This window comes from Artemia sp. Qi Xiang Cuo, chromosome 21 (genome assembly GCF_049724085.1).
Source record: "Artemia sp. Qi Xiang Cuo chromosome 21, ASM4972408v1, whole genome shotgun sequence".
Lineage (NCBI taxonomy): Eukaryota > Metazoa > Arthropoda > Branchiopoda > Anostraca > Artemiidae > Artemia > Artemia sp. Qi Xiang Cuo.
In genome coordinates, this window is record NC_142814.1 from 28,517,157 (window position 1) to 28,538,243 (window position 21,087).

The 21,087-nt window shown below is 35.1% G+C and overlaps 1 protein-coding gene across 2 annotated transcripts in view; it reads right to left on the minus strand.

The window, feature by feature from the left end:
• Nucleotides 1-414: 414 nt before the first annotated feature.
• Nucleotides 415-21,087, minus strand: part of LOC148939415 (solute carrier family 25 member 44-like) — a 67,870-nt gene continuing 47,197 nt past the window's right edge. For both annotated transcript variants that reach the window (XM_089107257.1, XM_089107258.1), the window contains exons 3-5: nucleotides 11,951-12,699; nucleotides 6,962-7,089; nucleotides 415-4,011 (exon numbers count right to left, since the gene is read on the minus strand). In XM_089107257.1, coding sequence (XP_088963383.1) covers nucleotides 3,820-4,011; nucleotides 6,962-7,089; nucleotides 11,951-12,650 — 1,020 coding nt within the window. In that variant the 5' untranslated portion in view covers nucleotides 12,651-12,699 and the 3' untranslated portion in view covers nucleotides 415-3,819. The remainder of the gene's footprint in view (nucleotides 4,012-6,961; nucleotides 7,090-11,950; nucleotides 12,700-21,087) is intronic.

The window sequence follows — 21,087 nt, forward strand, 5'->3', positions numbered from 1 at the left end:
TCACTCAGTCCAGGAAAAAAAGAAGCTAGATAACATTCAGAAAAGTGATCCATTTTATACACAAGTCCCTACAATTAAACAACTCCGCATTTTCATGAAGCCGATTTTTGATTTTTGACAAATTTCTTTTATCAGAGACAAACTAGATTAATAAAAAAATATATTTACTATAGCAAATGAAACTAGGTTTTTTATAACACCCATTTGGGCTCCAGAACTACCCTTCCCGCGAGTATACCCCTATGAATATGGAGAAAATGAGCGACTGAAGCATCAAAATTACAAATGGAATGTACGATATATTAGGTTTCAAACACAGGTTTTTTATGGCAAATCAGAAATACAACTGTTTTGATTTCGGCAATGTGCGTAGTCTTTGCAACATTTTCTATATTTAACAATCAGTAATTTAATTTAAATCTTTATTAAACATAAAATAAGTGAATATTTTCTAAGGAAAAATATAATTCAAAATACAATATATCGAATCAGAAAAATCCACTATCGACAAAAACGAATAATATTCAGGGCGTTCCAAGTTTAACAAAAGCTGCAATTGAGCAACTCTTCCCTACTCTCACACCAGTATTAACCAATAACTCTACCATGTCTTGGTTGCAACGCTTACAGTTAAAACGATGAATATTTCCACGTTAGTGGTAGTAAAAACTATAGCAGTCAAAGTAAGAAAAAAAATCAACAAAAAACATAACAAACAAGCAAAAACTGCAGCGAGATTTAAAAAATGATACATTCATCAAAATATAGTTACTGAATCTACGTCGACTGGCTTGTATCTCCTTCTACCTTTTCAACAGTAGTGTATGTAAAAAGATAACTTAATCGAGCTAACCTTCTTTGTTTCAATGACTGTTTTTACTTCAGTTAACAAAAATTTTTAGAGAAAAACAAATTAGTTTAAACAAAGCAGTGGAACAAAACACAAAAAACAACAACAAAACTTTAAATGATAAAAAATCCAAATATTTCGGAACTTTTTAATTATTTAAAGTTGTGCTGCTGCATTTTGTGTTTTGTTCCACTGCTTTGTTTAAATTAAACTCGTTTTTTCTCTCTTATCATTTTTGTAAATGGAAAAGCAATGTGGTCTAGGAAATTATTTTCAGTTAACAGTTAGTTGGGATCTTCTGAAATTGTCAAAAGCTACTCTTAGTTAAAACTGGAATACCTTGATTAGAACATTACATATACATTTACACTATCATTATTAATCCGATTATAACAAAAAGATAAGCACTAAGACAAGACTCAAGTGACAAGAACGTAAGTAAGTTAACTGGTTTTTAAATTCCCTCTTCGAAGACAGACGTTTGTTTTCAAACAGTTAAGATATTTAATATTAAAGAAAATTGACAACAAAGAGAAAAAATAGTAGTTAAGACTTCCTACATAAATAGCAGTAGGCTGTGGAATCGACTCATTGACAAGTTTTGTGTAGCAAATTTCTAAGATTTGTAATTCATTTTAGCTACATCAAACTGAAAACATGTAAATATGTCAATAAAAAATCTACTATTTCAGCTAGAGTATTTCTGGAAAGACTCAATTCAATGTTTTCAATTTCATCCAAGAACACCAATACTGTTTCGGCCCTAGCATTACAAACCTTATTATAAATTTTTAAATTCCTCACGAAAGCTATATTAGATAACAACGGTATCTAAAGGTTATTTAAAATGATAGATAGCAACAACTCAGCTTCTTATATGCCGATGTCAACTACTACTACTACTACTAACAACTCACCACAGCACCAAACCGCCTGAAGCCAACACAGCTAGGCACGCTCTTCCTCCATCCCATTCTATTCAAAACGTCCCTCTTTACACTCTCCCAGGAAGTTCCCATTTCCTTTAAATATTTCTTTATGACATCCTCCCACCCCAACCGCGGACGACATGCTTTCCGTTTAGCCCTAGACAGTTGACCGAAAAGGACAATCTTCGGCAATCTGTCATCCTTCATCCGCAGAACGGGCCTTTAGCCGATGTTGAAGTAGTTGTAAAAACAGACTGGTGTTAAAGCAGAGCTAAGTTAAAGTAGAGCTAAGTTAAAGTGTCAAAGCTAAGATTTTCTTCAGTTTCTACGTTCTTTTATGTCAAATAGTCCTAAAGCACATGTTCAAACTAGGAAGAAGTCAGAATATTGTTCTGAAGTGGGGAGGTATGGGTATGATCCTTGAAAATACAACGATTTTAGGTCGCCGATCTCTGGATTTTTTCTTTTTAGATTCACATAATTTTCTTGGTTGATTTTTAGGAAAAATTCACCCCAACCAAATATAGATATATTCATAGAAGTAATAATGGTACTTGTATGATATACGACCTACCTAATACTCTTCATCTACGTAATTAGAACCTTGGATTTTCCATAATTTGGGGATTTTGGGATTTCCCTTAATTTTGTTAATAAAGTATTATATATTCATCATATTTTGATCCCAAATCCCAAAATTATGGAAATTCCAAGGTTCTAATTAGATGAAGAATTTTAGGCAGGGGGTATATCGTACAAGTACCGTAATGAACAATAAATATTCATAGAAAATAAGAAATTGGTCAGATTTTCAATGCCTTTATTGCAGTTACGAGAAATCATTATAAATGTATTACTGATACAACTTAGCAATTCTTTATGGTTTATAATTATAAATATAAGACTCTAAGCTCCCAACTGTTGTCAAGTAGTATAAGTGTGTCAAAATTACAACAACTATTATTCAGTCATGCACATACTAATTTTAAAATTCAATGATGCAAAAAGCCTTTACTTTTCATGCTTTGCTACATGAAAAGAAGAAATAAATAACAATAAAAAAAAAACAATCAGTCACTAAAACTAACATCTGACAGAAGACGGTAAGTTTTGCCAATTGAAAAAGACAAAGCGACATTGCTAATTGGTAGCGACACTGTCAATTGGTATGTCTAAGATTGGTATGTCAATTGGTCTAAAAAAAAAAAAAAAAAGGTGCATATTACTAGTCTATAAACTTGCAGATTTTATTTATTTAAACGCAATTACACCGACCCGAAGAAAGGTTTGTTAAACCCTGATCCAAAACGGAAGCAAACTGAATATTCTCCCACACTTGACAAGGCGAAATCTGACTCCCAAAACGAACTGTAAAAATTAGGCCAAAGAAACAGAATTATATTGACAATGAAAAGAAGAAAACTGGCAACCATAAAAATTATGCCAAAAAATAAAGTAATTAACAAATTCTAAACGAGTTCTTGCACTAAGTGGTCATACATTATTAGAATGAACCTTTTTTTTTACTTTGGGACGAATTTTTACTGCAGACTTTCTACTCATAGATTAAATCATATCATAGATTAGATAATACAGATATGTTCGGTATGCCAAACAGTACTAGACATTACAGCGCATTATGTGGACAGACTATTTGGCCGAATGTCTCTTGAGCTATAGCATCTGTTGAATTTAGAAATGCTTATTTTTTATTTATGAGTGGATCCAGCTCTAAATGGGCACCTGGATAAATCTGGGGAAAAAACAGGATGCGTCGGATGATTTGCCCCAACCACACAATTTACTCCAAGCCGAAGGCAGGGAATCAGGAGATCAGTACCTGCGCTACGCGGACTAATGTTCAGCATGCGAAAGAGTTTTTCTTTTAAGTTTAAGCATTTTGTATTTACACTTCCCCATAATATTTATTCTGTAAGTGTGACTGCATTGTTCTCCTTTTATGGTTAAATTATCACCTATAACAAGCTAAAAGACTAAGTAATTTAATCTAGAATAATTCTATCCTACACCAGCGTATCATCACCACCGAACTTGAGGCTTATATTTTTCTTTGATACTAAGTCGCTTGATCGATTCATATCCTAGAATTATCGAGAAGCTGAATACCAAGGAGGAGACCATTCGAGCAGATAAGCCCTTTTTGAACATTCCCATTTTTTCTTCGGACCAAAGAATGGCGAATGTCTGCGGGATAGAGTCTAGCCTTTGCACCTGAAAATGGGACAATAAATTGAAAATGAGAAAAAAAAGAAAAAAAAGGGAAAGAAAGTCCAAAAAATTTGATGGCCAGAAAGAAAATAACCAAAGTGCCGCAGAGGTTTAAGCTATACTGATTGAGGGTGTAATTCAAAACTCAGTTATCATTAGAGATGTTTAATTATTTGTTACTATTTGCGTCCCAAGACAACAGATAGCACAAATTTATAACTACAAGCGAAGAGCAGAATACAGTGCTAGTTCCTTTAACGTAGCCTATTATAAGGAATTTAGGGGCTATATTTATTGTCATTTGTCATTTTAGGCTCAAGGTTGAGGGAAAATAGAAGAACAATAGCTTACATACAAGGTGCATCTTAAAAGCTATAGGATTTATTTGATATTTGAAAATAGAAAATAAAGTTAGTTTGACGTAGAAGCAGCGTATTTTGAGAGCTTCTTTTAAGAACGAATGATCATTAAAAAGGAATCTTCTTAGGATTTAGGCGTTTAATCAACGGCGATGAAATAAACTAAAACGTAGTTCACGCAACATTTTATGTAGCCCAGGCAAATCAAGTCTAGTTTATTCTAGATTACTAATCCTAATTCCAGCATTTACATCTATTATTCACAAGATAGTTTTTTGATTGGTTCTTTTAAACATCCCACAATGACATTTTGAAAAAAAGGTACCACAGGCCTTACCTACTGGAATAATAATAAAATTCTAAGGCGGATTACAAACAATGTTTATATTTATGTTTAAACTCCTCCAATTCTCAAAATAACTCTTTGGTTGCTTTTCTTAGTTATTCATTTTCAAATATATTTATATCAGAATTTAGTGTTTCTTGTATTCATGAAGTCTTTAAATGAGATGATAACCGAAATTTGGCCAACTTTTTATAAGATTATTGAGATTAACATCTAAATAGTAGACAAATCACATTTAAGTATTCAAACATTAATTGGAGTTCACAAAAGAAAAAAATCTTACAGAGAAAGTAAGGTTCCCATTCAGGAAATTGGTCAAATTTCCTAAAAGACAAATTATACTTACGGATTTTTTGCCTTATATTCTTTGAAAATTTATAAAACACAACTGGAGTTTTCATAAGCATTAGATCTTTTGAATGGTTCCATTTTAGTTTCTTTCATTAAAAATTTCAGCTTTTCAGCGTTTTTAAAAATCTATATATAGGTGAAATTTAAAGAGAAAAATAAAATATATTATCCTATTTTTAGTGCTATTAGATTCAAAGCTTTAAACATCTTTACCCTCACTAGCCAGCATACATATCAAATCCCAGATAACAGTGTTGTGCAAGCTACTTGTCATCTGATTTTGTAAAAAATCAGAATAAATCTTATTTCACTGACCCATTTCTAACATTTTCCTAAACTGAACACCCTTACAAACCAAGTTGGTGATTCAAAAATCAACAGACTCAGTCTCGGCCTAAAACAAATAAGTAGCGTTTAAACATTAACAATTTGTCAAATTAAAGTATCGGTTTGCATCACTTTTTTTCTATGACCCATTGATCTTCGCCGTCTCTTAACCGAATTATCAACTTATGCATGTTCGTCTTTTTTTAAAAATTCAAACAACTTCTGACACACCTCTATATGTAAAAAACATAATCATTTAAGCCAAATGGATAGACAAAACCAATATTATGCATCCAAACACCTTCCAAATTTCATATATTTTTTTTTTTATTATAAATTTATACGATTCAACACAAGGTTTGTCAAAACCGTAGTCGCACCAGCGTGTAACAGCAGCCATTATTATAAGCCTAACAATCATTATGAAAGCTATTTGTCTTTTTATAAGCAATAATACTTTTTTTTCTTTGAAAAATGGTTATAAACACTAAGAGGGGTTCCACCTTATATGTAACACTGCCAGAGAGAATGTATAGTCGATACAAAAACAGATATAAGCTTGAAAGAAGGAGTGCCCTTAAACGATTGCCTTAAACGACCAACTACTTGGTCTTGAAATGCCTGGCAAGTAGTAACGACAACATAGACCCTCACAACACAGGGGAGGGTGAGCAAGGTATCCGTCTTCCTTAAGGTCCATTTACAATGAGATTTTACTAATACCAAGATTTAGCCTGCACTAATTGCGCCAGTCAAAATTTTCATATAATTTTACTACCAATAAGAAAATTCTACGAAAAATCTGATTGGCTCTGATTAGTAAGATATCATTGTGAATCAGGCTTTGGGAGGACAAAACCCAAAAACAAAGTACAAAAAGTGGTGAAAATTGAAATAAATACATTTTCTAACAAAAAAGATTTTGTGTAACACGTCCTCAAAGGAAAAATTTCTCCCAAAACCTTCTCCCTCCCCCACCAAAAAAAAGAACTAAAATTCTTTTATTCCAGGATTTTCTATGTAGTCTCTGGTACCCTCTTGGGAGGGAAAACCAAAAGTAGTACTCAATGTGAATTTAATGTCAAGGCAAACTATTTGGCAACATCAGTTAACCGAGCTACAAAAACATGGATCATTCTGGAAAAATTATGGGTGATAAAATTTTCAGAGAATCCGTATTCCTTTTTTTAGATAAATAGAATTCCTTTATTAAGAAAGGGTACTGACCATTTTCATCATAACACCATCTTATTTGTATTGCCTACCAGTTTGTAGCAGTTTTTGTGAGTGCCAGCAAGTAATTCATTGATGTCATCTACATTTGGTCATTTAAAAGTTAGATGGCAATACTGTCTACAAAAGAGCACTTTTGCTCTTTTTACAAAAAATAGTATTATCACACTTGTAAAAAATATTACTATTGATAATTATTCAAAAGTGACCAGTACTATATTTTTATGTTCAAAATGTTCACACCAGGGATTACATACCGTAAAATATTTGGAATTTTTATAACTGGCAATTTAATAGGCTGCTCAATTTTCATAAAGCAACAAATTAAAAAATTTACCTGCAGTCTGGCCCGAACTATATCAATAGGGTTGATTAAGACAGTAGTAGTCAAACCTCCAAGCATAGCAGCCATAACTTGTTGCATCATTAGAGGGACACCAAACGGTAGAATAATATGCAACTGATCTGAAAAATATATACCAATTATTTTTGCTTGTTTTTACTAAATATTTCATTACGATCAGCTGAATATACTTGAATAAGGACACAGAAGAAGCTTTTTTTATGAACACACTGGAAAATTAATAGTCTCTAAAGCAAATATTCTTCCAAATCGCAAGAGATATACACTTATTCAATGGTTACATTTATTGTCAGGATCAAGGGTTTACACAATGTCACAGCTTTGACACTCAAATCCGACGAATCATCAGTTATACCTCCCAGTCTACAGTTCTGCCTGTGATGCGCAAAATAAAACGTAACAAATAATTACTTTATAATGATATTAAAACGTCAAATTATACCTGTTTCGTCACTATTTTAGATACAAAGAAGGACTCTCTTAATCAAAACAGAATATCTTAGAGAAGAGACATCATCAACTGATTACAAGTATGGAAAATATGTCTTGACTCAGAGTTTCATCAATAGATAACCTACACCATTGCAGAAAAGCATTGGAAATTATTCATGGCACCAGATTGACTAAACAAAGGACTATTAAACCCGAGTTCATTGATGATAAAGTTTTAAAAATATTTCAACGATTGGTCATAAAAATCTATATCAATTTAAAATCGAACGAAAATTAATTAAAAAAATAATTTGTTGTTTTTTTTACCAAAAACGGAAGTAATAAAGTAATAATAAAAATCAAAACTTAAAACTAACTAAAATTACTATGGATGAAAAATGAAACTAAAAATTAGTAGAACTAAAATGAAGAATTAAGTCAAACGTAAAACAAAGAGACACAAACATAAATAAGAGTGAGGCTACTGCCCATCTACACCCTCTAAAGCCATGATTCCCAACGTGGGTGCCGGTCCCATCCGTGGGGCATAACAATATTCTGGGGGGTCATGGGCAGGACATGCACCCTTTATCTGATTATACTTCAGAGTCTTAATTTTGAAAACAATATAATTCATATGAATGACGAAACATCTTTATGCATTTAAAGAACAAAAAAGATACATGATAGTGTTGCAATAAGCCATTCATTGTATAAAAGGTGTTTTATACACAGACTATTTTCCATTAGCATAATATATGCCTACAAGACGACCTAAAAAAAATACCAAGTTGGTTTACCAAATACCAATTCCATTTTAAGCTTCCTTCAGGTGAATACATATAAAATTTCGAACATAAATTTTTTAATGTCACGAGGGGGCATCCGGATTTTAGAAATGCCTACGTGGGATATGACCCGAAATCGATTGGGAACCACTGCTTTAAAGGCAAGAATGTAATTTGCGCTTTACTGAAAACAAAATACATTTTAAATATTTACTCTTTTATCATTATGATATTGAACAATCAAAAATTGCTGGGACTTCCAGAAATTGGCATCAATATATTCTAAAGCACCAATCTATTTTCCTTAATCTGACTAGTAAATTTAATCCATATTTTCTTCCTTTTATACACATTCCTTTCACATGTATAGCAAATCAATTGCTAAATAATTTATTGGTTCGTCCGTTCAAAATAATACTTCAACAAACTAAACAGATTGTTTCAAAAAGTAGGCTACCAATGTTCGTTAAAAACAAATTTTTAGATATCAATTTTCTATATGCTTATGCTCAGAATGATATATGTTCAGAATCAAAAGGAACAGTTTTGACAAAGAAAGTGTCCTTTTAGAATAGTTCAATGAAATTGAAAGTCAAAAATGCAGTTATTCTAAAGTCTTTTTTCCTGTGGTCAAGATGCTTTTTGTCATTTTCTTCTTTATGCAGTTGATGTTTTGACCAACAAAAACCACACAACATGACATCAAATATCGTTTTTGTAAAAAGCCTTTTATAGGGTTTGAGTGTGAGAGAGATGAGAGAGAGAGAGAGAGAGAGAGAGAGAGAGAGAGAGAGAGAGAGAGAGAGAGAGAGAGAGAGAGAGAGAGAGAGAGAGAGAGAGAGAGAGAGAGAGAGAGAGAGAGAGAGAGAGAAAGAGAGAGAGAGAGAGAGAGAGAGAGAGAGAGAGAGAGAGAGAGAGAGAGAGAGATAGAGAGAGAGAGAGAGATATAGATAGAGATAGAGAGAAAGAGAAAAATAGAGAGAGAAAGAAAAGAAGAGTGAAAAAGTAAGAGAGAGAGAAATAGACAGAGAGAGAGATAAAAAAAGAGTAAGAGAGAGAAAGAGATTGAGAAATATAGAGAGAGATATATAGAGATATAAATAGAGATAGATAGAGATATACACAGAGAGAGAGATAGAGAGAGATAGAGAGAGAGAGATAGAGAGAGAGAGAGAGAGAGAGAGAGAGAGAGAGAGAGAGAGAGAGAGAGAGAGAGAGAGAGAGAGAGAGAGAGAGAGAGAGAGAGAGAGAGAGAGAGAGAGAGAGAAGAGAGAGAGAGAGAGAGAGAGAGAGAGAGAGAGAGAGAGAGAGAGAGAGAGAGAGAGAGAGAGAGAGAGAGAGAGAGAGAGAGAGAGAGAGAGAGAGAGAGAGAGAGAGAGAGAGAGAGAGAGAGAGAGAGAGAGAGAGAGAGAGAGAGAGAGAGAGAGAGAGAGAGAGAGAGAGAGAGAGAGAGAGAGAGAGAGAGAGAGAGAGAGAGAGAGAGAGAGAGAGAGAGAGAGAGAGAGAGAGAGAGAGAGAGAGAGAGAGAGAGAGAGAGAGAGAGAGAGAGAGAGAGAGAGAGAGAGAGAGAGAGAGAGAGAGAGAGAGAGAGAGAGAGAGAGAGAGAGAGAGAGAGAGAGAGAGAGAGAGAGAGAGAGAGAGATAGAGAGAGAGAGAGAGAGAGAGAGAGTTACAGAGAGAAAGAGATAGATACACAAAGAAAGAGAGACAGAGATAGAGAAAGAGAGAGAGAGAGAGAGAGAAAGAGAGAGAGAGAGAGAAAGGTAGCCACTCACATTTATTCAAAGTAATTTCTGTTTTTTTAAGTTTGAAATCATTATATTACTTTTTTTGTTTTATGTTTTCATACGGCTCTTTACTTTTCTTTGAAAACACTTTTTTCGGAAAGATTTTTTTTTCATTAATAACAACATATAACTCGCCATCTAGCATTATCTGGCAAAGTCATGCAGCTAATTTTTATACTTTTGCATAAATCTTGTTTGTACTTATTGTATTTTACATGGGCTGAAGATGCAAAACGCACTTTCGTCAACAGGGCACGTAAAAGAACTTAGTTTTAATAAAAAATTTCAATATTAAAATCAACTTAAATTTAAACTTGTTTTGAATTTTCTCCTTTTTTTAATCCAGCAATTTTTTTTTGGTTCCAAGCGAACCACTAAAAGTGGTGCGCTAGTAGTTTTAATTTCTATCAGAACCATGTTAAAACGCTAAAGATTCACTTCTATTCAATTTCTCTGTTTTTAATTTTAGAAGTGCTTTAATACTTTATTTGTGAGCACTGTCAAGTATTTAGTTATCAGAGAGCACATGGGTAGCGGACTAATGGTGCTGGTAAAAAAAAAAAAAAAAAAAACACAACAGAAAGAGCTAAACTTCCACAACATAAAGGATTTTTGTAAAACTCAATGCTTTTGTATGTAATTTTTTTTACACAAAAAACACCAAAAGAAAAACAAAATACAATGCTAAGTTGTCCGACAAATAGCTGGACTAAAAAAAAGGAGTTACACAGTTGCCCTGATGTGATACTACACTAAAAACTTCACAATTTTGATTAAAACAAAGGAAAGTCTCAGAAAATCGCGGTTTTGAGCTGTGAATAGAATTAAAATGACACGGCCCGAATGCTTATTTTGCTGTCCTTGGTACTTTAAACGTTGATATAAAATTTTCTTCGTATTTGAAAACCCTGGAGTCTAACCTGGACATGTCTCAAATATGCTTCTGTCCATTCCAGTATTACCAGATGTCTGGTATATAACAGCGCGACTATTAAAACGAAAATGTCCCCCCAAATAAGTTTTTTGGGCAAAAAAGGATGAAAAGTATAATATTTAAAAAAAACCGCTTTGAAAAATAAGATAATTTGAGAGCTTTAAGGTGCGACCACATAATAAAACGCCTAAATACCCCATTTGTGCCCCGTCTGGGAACACTGATTCATTTGCTGTTAGTTTTTCTTAATCACAACGTGTGAATCTACTTTCTACCAGCCGACTGCCTTAGACATAAACACATATCTTGAAAGCACATCTATACAAACAATATATATTGGTGCATGCTATTCAGGCTATCAATAAGAATAATAAACTACAATTTACTTATAGTCCATAAAAGCAGCCATTTTTTTGGCTTTATTATGCTTCTGCCCTCAGAGAGCAGGTCGTTTCCTGAAAGCGGAATTCAAGCATTTGACTTTTAGGGGCTAAATCATGCTGATAAAATTATTTGTTACTTTTTTCTATCCTTTTCTTTTGCGTAGAATCTTTTCATGTTATCAGACTTCATTTTGGTCCGGAGACAATCAAAATACACGAATACCAAATTTGACCAATGCATTAAAAACGTATGAATTCTTGAATCTTCAAAGTCGATTTTCATGAAAAAAATATTTTGGAGACTTTGAGTCAACCCAAAAATCTCGATCATCCCTTAGTCCTATGACTATCTACCTTAGTTCTGCCCTAGGACGGATGGATGATAGACTATCTATCAACAAGTGGAAATGACATCATTTTTATACAATCCTGAAAAAGGCTTATGCCAGCTTTGCCTCTCACTCAGACTATCAATCTTGGCTTTTTCTCCAATTAGACATGCTTTGATGGCAACTTGATTTTAATTAAAGATTCTTTGGAGACCCTTCAAATTCTCTTCTAGGGGATCCTAGCCATAGGGCTTAAACAGAAACGGACATTCACACAGAAAAAAAAACAAAACAAAAAAACAAACATACCTTGGTAAAACTGATAAAACGACCACCATAGAGCACTATTAGGGACGTAAGTGCACAAGGATGCTACATATCCTCTATAAAAGCCCCGAAGTCCATCAGTCTTGTAAATTTCCTTAATCAGTGAGCTGGTTATACCAAATTTCGATTTCCCGTCAGTTTCCACTACTATACTGTTGGTAGGAACAGAAATTTTCTTTTTTCCGCTAAATCGGTTCTTGAATTGTCCCATCAGCATTAAATGTTGACTAATAATATCAACTGGAACTATAATAGTTTGTCCAACGAGTGAAGCGGATCCTCCCGCAACAAGTGCCTTGATTTGTGCGTCACGAATATCGTAGGAATGAAGTAGGTGTCTTACATTTTCATAAGTTAAGACGTAGCACGACCCGGATATAATTGTGAATGAGTTAACCCAGAAACCTTTGTAAAATCCTTTAGTCCCTTCATATTTGGTTATTTTCCGAAAAGCATCAAAGGTTCCTTTATATATCTCTGATCCTTTTTGAATCTGCAGTCTAGTCTTAATAACGGTAAATGGGTACAAAAATGTTCGGACAATGAAGGAACTAGTTACATTTAACGAAAAGAATTTGGATTTGTCCATCATTTCCCATTCAATGGTCCGTATGTATGGGTCGGTTTCAATTCCTGGGACGTAACTAACGGCCATCTCTCTTTCAACGATTTTAGATGGCATCTTGGTTAGGTAAAAACGGTTTTTTCTGTCATGTTATATATGTGTGTTCCTAAAAAAAAGTACCGTCAAATTAGTAAACATATGCTTCAGGTCTTTTCTAAATCCTTAAGGAAGATAACTTAATAGAATCCACATAAATCCTGTTAAATTTTGTAGATTTCTTATTTGTCTTACATCTCGATAAAAAACCAGTTTCTTGCGGGTAATTTAGGTATTACTAACATAACTTTAAAGTTAAAGATATGACAAGGGGTACTCTCATGAACGAGGTATGCTTGATTACCTCTCATCATCGTCTATGCGGATTGAGAATTAATAAGAAAAATAAATGAGTAAAATTAAAGTTTACATATGCATTACTATCAAATATGCTTACAGTCAAAAACTGGGTGTTTTTCCGCCAAGAGGCTATTTATAGCCAATTTTGGCTAATCCACCAAGATTGTTGGCCTTCAGATAATTCCTTTGTCCAGAAATTTTTATGCAGGTGCTCTTGCACGCGAATATACTGCATTTGATGTCAAAAGCATTTTTTTTTTTTTTAGGGAAACCTAAAAGCCTTGTTTTCCTTCTTTTCTGAAATAGCACAATTTTGTCACTAATGGTCTTTAGGTACAACCACAACGATTTAATAGGGATTTTATTCAGACTTAAATACTGGTTCTTATTACGGATCGTATAAAATCACCATTAAAAGAGTAAAATTTGAAGATGACTACTAATACGGTCATGTTTTAGGTTGTCGAGGCATCTTGTTGAGTATAAACACATGTTTTTTTTTCGCCAAAAGTATAATTTTGTCTTTACATTCAATTTTAATATTTGAACAATCCGACAATTTTTTTTCAACAAAAAAGCACCATTACTGTCACTCAAAACCAAATAAAACCTGAGTTTAAGTACATTTGCTTCTATTTTTGCCGTGAAAATAGGTTCATGTGCATTTTACGTTAGAATATTCCAGATTCTTCATACTCTTTTACACCAGTCAGAAGATTATCTGAAAAATACTTGAAAAACATGATGAAGATTATTTTAATGGTGTGGATCTAGTATATTCAAAAGAAAGTGATTGGTTTACACCTTATATTAGTTTTTCTTGAAGCGAGATATACCTATACACACTAGCCTTTTCTTTGTCAATTTCAACTTCAGCCTATATGTATTCTCATACTACTGCTAACAGCTCATCGCAGCATCCCGCTACCTAAGTCCCAACAGACTCCCCTTCCGCCACAGCCTGTTCAAAGCTTCACTCTTTACTTGTCCCCGTGTAGTTCCTATTTGCTTTAAATCTCTTTTTAATACCTCTTCCCATCTTATTCTAAGATGTCTTGCTTTTCGCTTGTTCTCAAATGGATGACTAAGAACTACGATTTTCGGCATTCTATCATCCTTCGCTGATACTGCTCAGATAATTTATCTGAACTTAAGGGGGTTGGCATATGAATTAGATCAATGGCTTTGTAAATTCTGCAAACTATAGGTAGGAAAGAGTAATATGTTGGAACATCGAGAAATAACTTGAAACCATAGCCCAATCAAGTCTGAGACTGTAAATTTCTTTTGCAGCTAAACATAATTTGAAACCCTGCTTAATCGGGGTTCGAGTTTTCACTGGAAATACAGGTTTCAAATGCAACAGAATCATAATAATGTTTTTCCGACCCCAAAGGTAAAGTTCCTCTATATTCCCCTGTGAACACCTTCTAGAAAGTTATTAATAAATGTTGGCCCTCTTCCTTACTGGGCTGCTCAGTAGTTGATTTCCCCCCTCCCCTGTTCTTTCTCATTTTCCCCCCACACTTCTGGTATCCACTATTCTATATGGTTTTCACCCTCCCAGGTGTTTTATTCGATTTTAGCGATTTGGTCTGTCTATTATTGATCTGATGATACATTATGAACCTAACCATTTAGCGAAAAGGAGAGAAATGCTATAAAAAAACGGAAATTTTAGAAGTAGCTAATAGGCAAAAATTATTGCATAAACAAACATCCAAAAAACAAACAAGAACTCGACTACAACGATACATCAAAATAATCGGCTTATTATGCTGATTTCAAATATATAAGTTTCATTAAGTTTAGTCTTACCTATTAACGGCTAGGAGCCTGAGAGAATGTGTTTTATTTTCGAAAAAAGGAGAAAACACCCCCTATAAGTGATGCAATCTTTAATGAAAATCAGACCATCAGATTCAGCGTGTCAAAAAACCCGACTATAGAATTTTCAAGCTATTATCTGCAAAAATGTGGAATTTTGTATTTTCTGCCAGAAGAAAGATCACAAAAGCGTGTTTATTTGTTATTGTTGTTTTTTTTTCCAGGGGTGACCGTATCGATCCAATGGTCATAGAATATCGTGAGAGGACTCATTCGAAGGAAAATTAAAAGTTCTAGTGCTATTTTTAAGTTACCAAAAATATTGAAGGGCAACTGGGCCCCCTCCGCCACTTTTTTCCCAAAATAGTCCGACCAAAATTTTGAGAGAGCCATTTTGTTCATCATAGTTAAAAGGCCCAATTATAGTAATTGTATTGGGAAGTATGCATACATTTTCGGGTGGGAGGGGGTGGGAGAATTCTCTTCTGGGGTTTTTTCCATGGGGTGAACTTGTCAGTGAAAATTATACACTGGGAGAATTTTCAAGAATTTTTTTATATATCTTATTGTCTCTTTTCCGTCTCAATTTTACGCGCTGAGTTTTTAAGGGCAATTTTCCTAGGTAGATTTTCACTGGGATTGAATTGAGGCCAGATTTCCTGGCATTATTTAGAAAACGATCAGAAAAAAAAAGTTTTTCAATCGAAAGTAAGGAGCAACAACTTAAACGAACAGAAATTATTACGTATATGAAAGGGGTTGCCTCCCCCTCAACCCCTCACTCTTTACGATAAAGTTTAATTGGAACAATAAGAAGCTTTTTTCAAAAGTACTAAAAGACTTTAGCGTAAAGAGCGAGGTGTTGAGGAGGAGGCAACCCCCTTCATATACGTAATAATTTCTGTTCGTTTTTATGTTGCTCCTTACTTTCATTTAAAAAAAAAATGTTTTTTATTTAATATTAAAAATGATACGGGCTTTCATGAGTTATCTAGCCGAAACCTCGAAGAAAATAATGATCTTTTTCCGTTATTAATTAAAAAAAACTTTTTCCACAAAATGAGTTTTTCAAAGAAAAGTAAAGAACTCCATTAAAAAAACTACTACTACTACTACTACTACTAACAACTCACCGCAGCACCAAGCCACCTGAGGCCAACACAGCTACGCACGCTCCTCCTCCACCCCAATCTAATCGAAGCCTCCCTTTTTGCACCCGCCCACGAAGTTTCCATTTCCTTTAAATCTTTCTTTATGACGTCCTCCCACCCCAGACGGGAACGACCTGCTTTCCGTTTAGGCCTAGACGGTTGGCTGAAAAGAACAATCTTCGGCACTCTGTCATCCTTCATCCGCACAACGTGCCCTAGCCACCTCAACCTTTCTTTCATTATAGCCCTAGAGAGCGGTATAGAACCACATTTTTCGTACAGTCTATTGTTTGAAATACGGACAGTCAGCCGGATATCCAAAAAAATCTTTAAGCAATTTCTCTGGAAAACATCTAGCAAATCTTCATCCGTTTTTCTGAGCGCCCATACTTCAGAGTGATTTTTGACCACTGTCATCACTGTAGCTTCAAATATTCTAATTTTGGTTTGCAGACTTATTTTTACGTTTTTCCAAACTTTTTTCAAAAGTGAAAAAACACCCTGAGACTTGGCTGTTCTACTTTTAAAATCTTTACTGCTCGCATCGTCTTTACTAATAATGCTAACAAGATAAGTGAAGCTGTCCACCTGATAAATGTTTTCATCACCCAACGTCACCTTTTCATCTTCACTTATTCCTAGCTTTAGTGACTTAGTCTTCCTAACAGGGATTTTCAAACCAATACAAGCATCCTAAAATCGTAAAACATCCAAAATTTCATCCATTTTGCTCACACTTTCTTCTAGTACGCTTAAATCATCAGTAAAATCTAAATCAATGAGATTCTTTCCTCCTCCTCTGATACCATGGTCTTCCGTTGCCTTTCCTGTGCTCCTTAAAACAAAGTCCATCAAAATAATCCATATAAAGGGGGATAGAACACAACCCTGCCAGCAAAAATAAAATAAAATCTACCAAGCGTGAAACTACCACAAATCAGCATCGATAAATAAATGAAACCCAAAACGAACAGAAATTACAATAAATAACCGAGTCAAACTCAAAACCAGCAGAAATTAGCATAAGTTGGGCTCAAACCCCCTACGCCTTCCCAAGGGCAGAACATAATTTGCACTTTACTGAAAAAATATAAATATTTTTACTTTTATAACTTTAATAAATCAAATAATATTAACATTTTGATTACTAAATATCAGTGTATGTATATTAAACTGACAATGCACATTCATTTGTATTTTTTTCTTACTTACTTACTTACTTAAGTCCCATCCATCATCATGGGACGTCTTGGGGCCACTCCTTTCAAAGAAATCTGATGAACTAGGACTCGATATGCTGTTCTGTCAAGTGCGGTTCGGGATAGTTGGGCGATGCGTTGTCGATCAAAGTTTTCGATCCACCTTTTGCGCAGTCGTCCCCGTGGTCTAAGTCCTTCAGTTGTCCCTTCAAGCGCGATCTTGGGTAGGCGTTCGGGATTCATTCGTTTTACGTGGCCGAACCAGCACAGCTGCTGTTTTCGAATTTTGTTCCGGATAGTGTCTTGCGACTTCACCCTTCTCCGTTTGTGATATGGTCAGTATATTCGATCTTGGCTATCCAGCGCAGACATCTCATTTCGAACGCAATGAGGTTGCGCTCGTTTTCATCTTTTAATGTCCAGGTTTCACACCCATATAGAGCAATGGGTATGATCAGACTGTTGAATAGATGCACTTTCAGATAGCTCGAAAGGTGGTTAGATTTCCAGAGTTTTGATAGTCTTTTGAAGCTAGAGCTAGCAAGACCAAGGCGGCGTTTAATGTCGACAGTGTACTTTTTTCAGTAAAGTGAAAATTATGTTCTGGCCTTGGGAAGGCATAGGGGTTTTAATTTCTGCTCGTTTTGAGTTTGACTCGGTAATTTATTGTAATTTCTATTCGTTTTGGGTTTCTTTTCGTTGGGGAAAATGTTTTTTTAATTAATTTCTGTTCGTTTTATATGGACATAGTCTTTTCAGGGAAAAAGAAAATAATACTTTAAATCTTTTCTTTTTTTAAGACTTTATAGTTTGGCCTGCTATTTGTAAGCTGGAGAAAAATTTTCAGTAATTTTCAATAACACACACCCCTTTAAGAAGTCTGGACACAAATAGTAGTGTTTAATTTAGTTTCATACCTCCTCTAGTTGACCTGAAATGGTAAAATTGATACCATTCGCAAAAAAATCTGTTTACTTTCTTTGATAGCTTGGATACACTTACGCTATTTTGATGCGGTTAAATTTTAAGAGCAGAAATAGCCCTGAAAATTTGAATATAATACTCTCAGTCGTTCTTGGGATATTGCTGAGATGCCTTGTTGGGAATTAGCATTAACACAATGCGTTTTGATTCAATCTTAAGGAAACATTTAGTTTTTAAACATAATGGGAGGGTGGGCGTGGGAGGGGGATTAGTTGCCCTCCAATCACTTCATACTATTAATAAGAACATCATCCCTTTCTATTTTCAATCGAATGATCCCTTTTCGAAGTTCCTACGACAACTCCTTTTGATAGGAAGTGCCCTGGTCTAAACAACAACAACAACAACAAACAATACATTATACCCACATAGATCTTTACTATAAAAATGTCAAGCCTTCCAATCACTTTCGACTATTAAAAAGGGCACTAGGCCTTTCGATTTCTAATCGAATGAGCCCTTTTTGAGTTTATATACCCCGGGCATAAATTACAACACTTACCCTAAGAGCTGTTAGGGTGGTTGTCATCCTCTAAGACCTAATTTCCAGAACTTTCAACTACGTTAAACAAAATCGTTATCTCAAAAATTTTGATTGGATGTGTTTGGAGAAATGGTGGGCGTGAGAGGGGTGTTAGTCGCTCTCCAATCAACTTCAACTATTAAAAAAAAGGCACTAGCCCTTTCAATTTCCAATCAAATGAGCCCTTTTGAAGTTTCTACGACAACGCTTTCAATACAAACCTTATATGCCCCCAGGGCATAACTTACAACCCTTGCCCTGAGGGCTGGGGGGGGGGGTTGTCATACTCAAAAACCTAATTTTCAGAACTTTCTGCAACGTTGAACAAAATGGCTATCTTAAAATTTTGATTGGATGTGTTTGGGGAAATGGTGGGCGTAAGAGGGGGGTTAGTTACCCTCCAATCACTGTCGACTATTAAAAAGGACATTAGCCCTTTTAATTTTTAATTAAATGAGCCTCTTTTGAAGTTTCTATGACAACTATATCTATAAAAACCTTATATGCCTCCAAGGCATAACTTACAACCTTTGCCCTGGGGGCTTTGGGGGGTTTGTCATCCTTAAATACATAATTTCCAGAACTTTCAAAGACGTTGAACAAAATGGCTATCTCTAAACTTTGATTGAATATTTTTGGAGAAATGGTGGGCGTGAGAGGGGGGTTAATTACTCTCTACTGACTTCCGAATGTTATAAAGGGCAATTTCAATTCCAATCAAATGAGCCCGTTTTGAAATTTCTACAACAGTATAACCTTATATGCCCCCAGGGCATAACTTACAACCCGTGCACTGAGGGGTCTGAGGGGGTTATCATTCTAAAAGACCTAATTTCCAAAACTTTCAACTATGTTGAACAAAATGAATATCTCAAAATTTTGATTGGATGTGTTTGGGAAAATGGTGGGGGTGAGAGGGGGGGGGGCGGGGTAGTTGCCCTTCAATCAATTTCGCATATTAAAAAAGGCACTAGCCCTTTCAATTTCCAATTGAATGAGCCCTTTTTGAAGTTTCTACAGCATCGCTTTCTATAAAAACCTTATATACCCCCAGGGCATAACTTACAACCCTTGCCCTGAGCGCTGTAGGGGGAGGGAGGGGTTGTCATCCCTAAAGACCTAATTTCCGAGACTTTCAACTAAGTTGAAAAAAATGGCTATCTAAAAATTCTGATTGGATGTGTTTGGGAAAAAGGTGGGCGGACGAGAGGGGGTTAGTTGCCCTCAAATCACTTTCAACTATTAAAAAGGGTACTAGCCCTTTGAATTTTTAATCGAATGAGCCCTTTTCAAGTTTCTATGACAAAGATTTAAATAAAAACCTTATATGCTCCCAGGGCATAACTTAAAATCCTTGACCTGAAGACTTTGGGAGGAGTGTCCGGCTCAAAGATATAATTTCCTGAACTTTAAACTGCATGGAACAGAATGGCTATCTCAAAATTTTGATTGGATGTGTTTGAGGAAATGGTGGGAGTGGAAGAGGTGTTAGTTGCCTTCCAATAGCTTTCAACTATTAAAAACGCACTAGCCATTTCAATTTCCTATTGAATGAGCCCGTTTTGAAGTTTCTAAGACAACATCTTCTACAAAAACCTTATATGCCCCCAGGGCATAACTTACAACCCTTGCCCTGAGGGCTGTGGGGAGGTTGTCATCATCAAAGACCTAATTTCCAGAACTTAAAACTACGTTGAAAAAAATGGCTATCTCAAAATTTTGATTGGATGTGTTTGGGGAGAAGGTGGGCGTGAGAAGGCCTCCAATCACTTCCGATCACTTCCCTCCAATCACTTCCGATTCCGATTAGTTGCCCTCCAATCACTTCCGACTATAAAAAGGGAACTAGCCCTTTGAATTTCCAGTCGAGTGAGCCCTTTTTGAAGTTTCTACGACAACACTTTCTACAAAAACCTTATATGCCCCCAGGGTATAACTTACAAACCTTGCCCTGAGGGCTGTGGGGGAAACATAATTTATATCTGGAAATCAACTACGCTGAACAAAATGGCTATCTCAAAATTTTGATTGGATGTGTTTCGGGAAATGTTGGGCGTGGAAGGGGTGTTAGTTGCCTTCCAATCACTTTTGACTATTAAAAAGGGCACAAGCCACTCCAATTTCCAATTGAATGAGCCCTTTTCGGAGTTCCTACGACAATTTCTTCAATGCAAATTGCCTTGCTCTAAAGGAAAAAAAAATAATACATTGTGCCAGCACTGTCCTGAAGGACACTCTGGACATATCTGAAAACATATGTGATGAGGGTTTTGGGGGAGTGAATCCCTCAAAAACACATATTCTGACATGGCATCAAATATGTTGCACAAACAAGTCTCCTCACAATTTTGATTGGACGTATCTTGGGGAACGATGGGCGTAGAAGGGGTGTTAGTATCCTTCCAATCACTTTCGACTATTAAAAAGGGCAGTCCAATTTCCAATCGAATGAGCTCTTTTCGAAGTTCCTACGA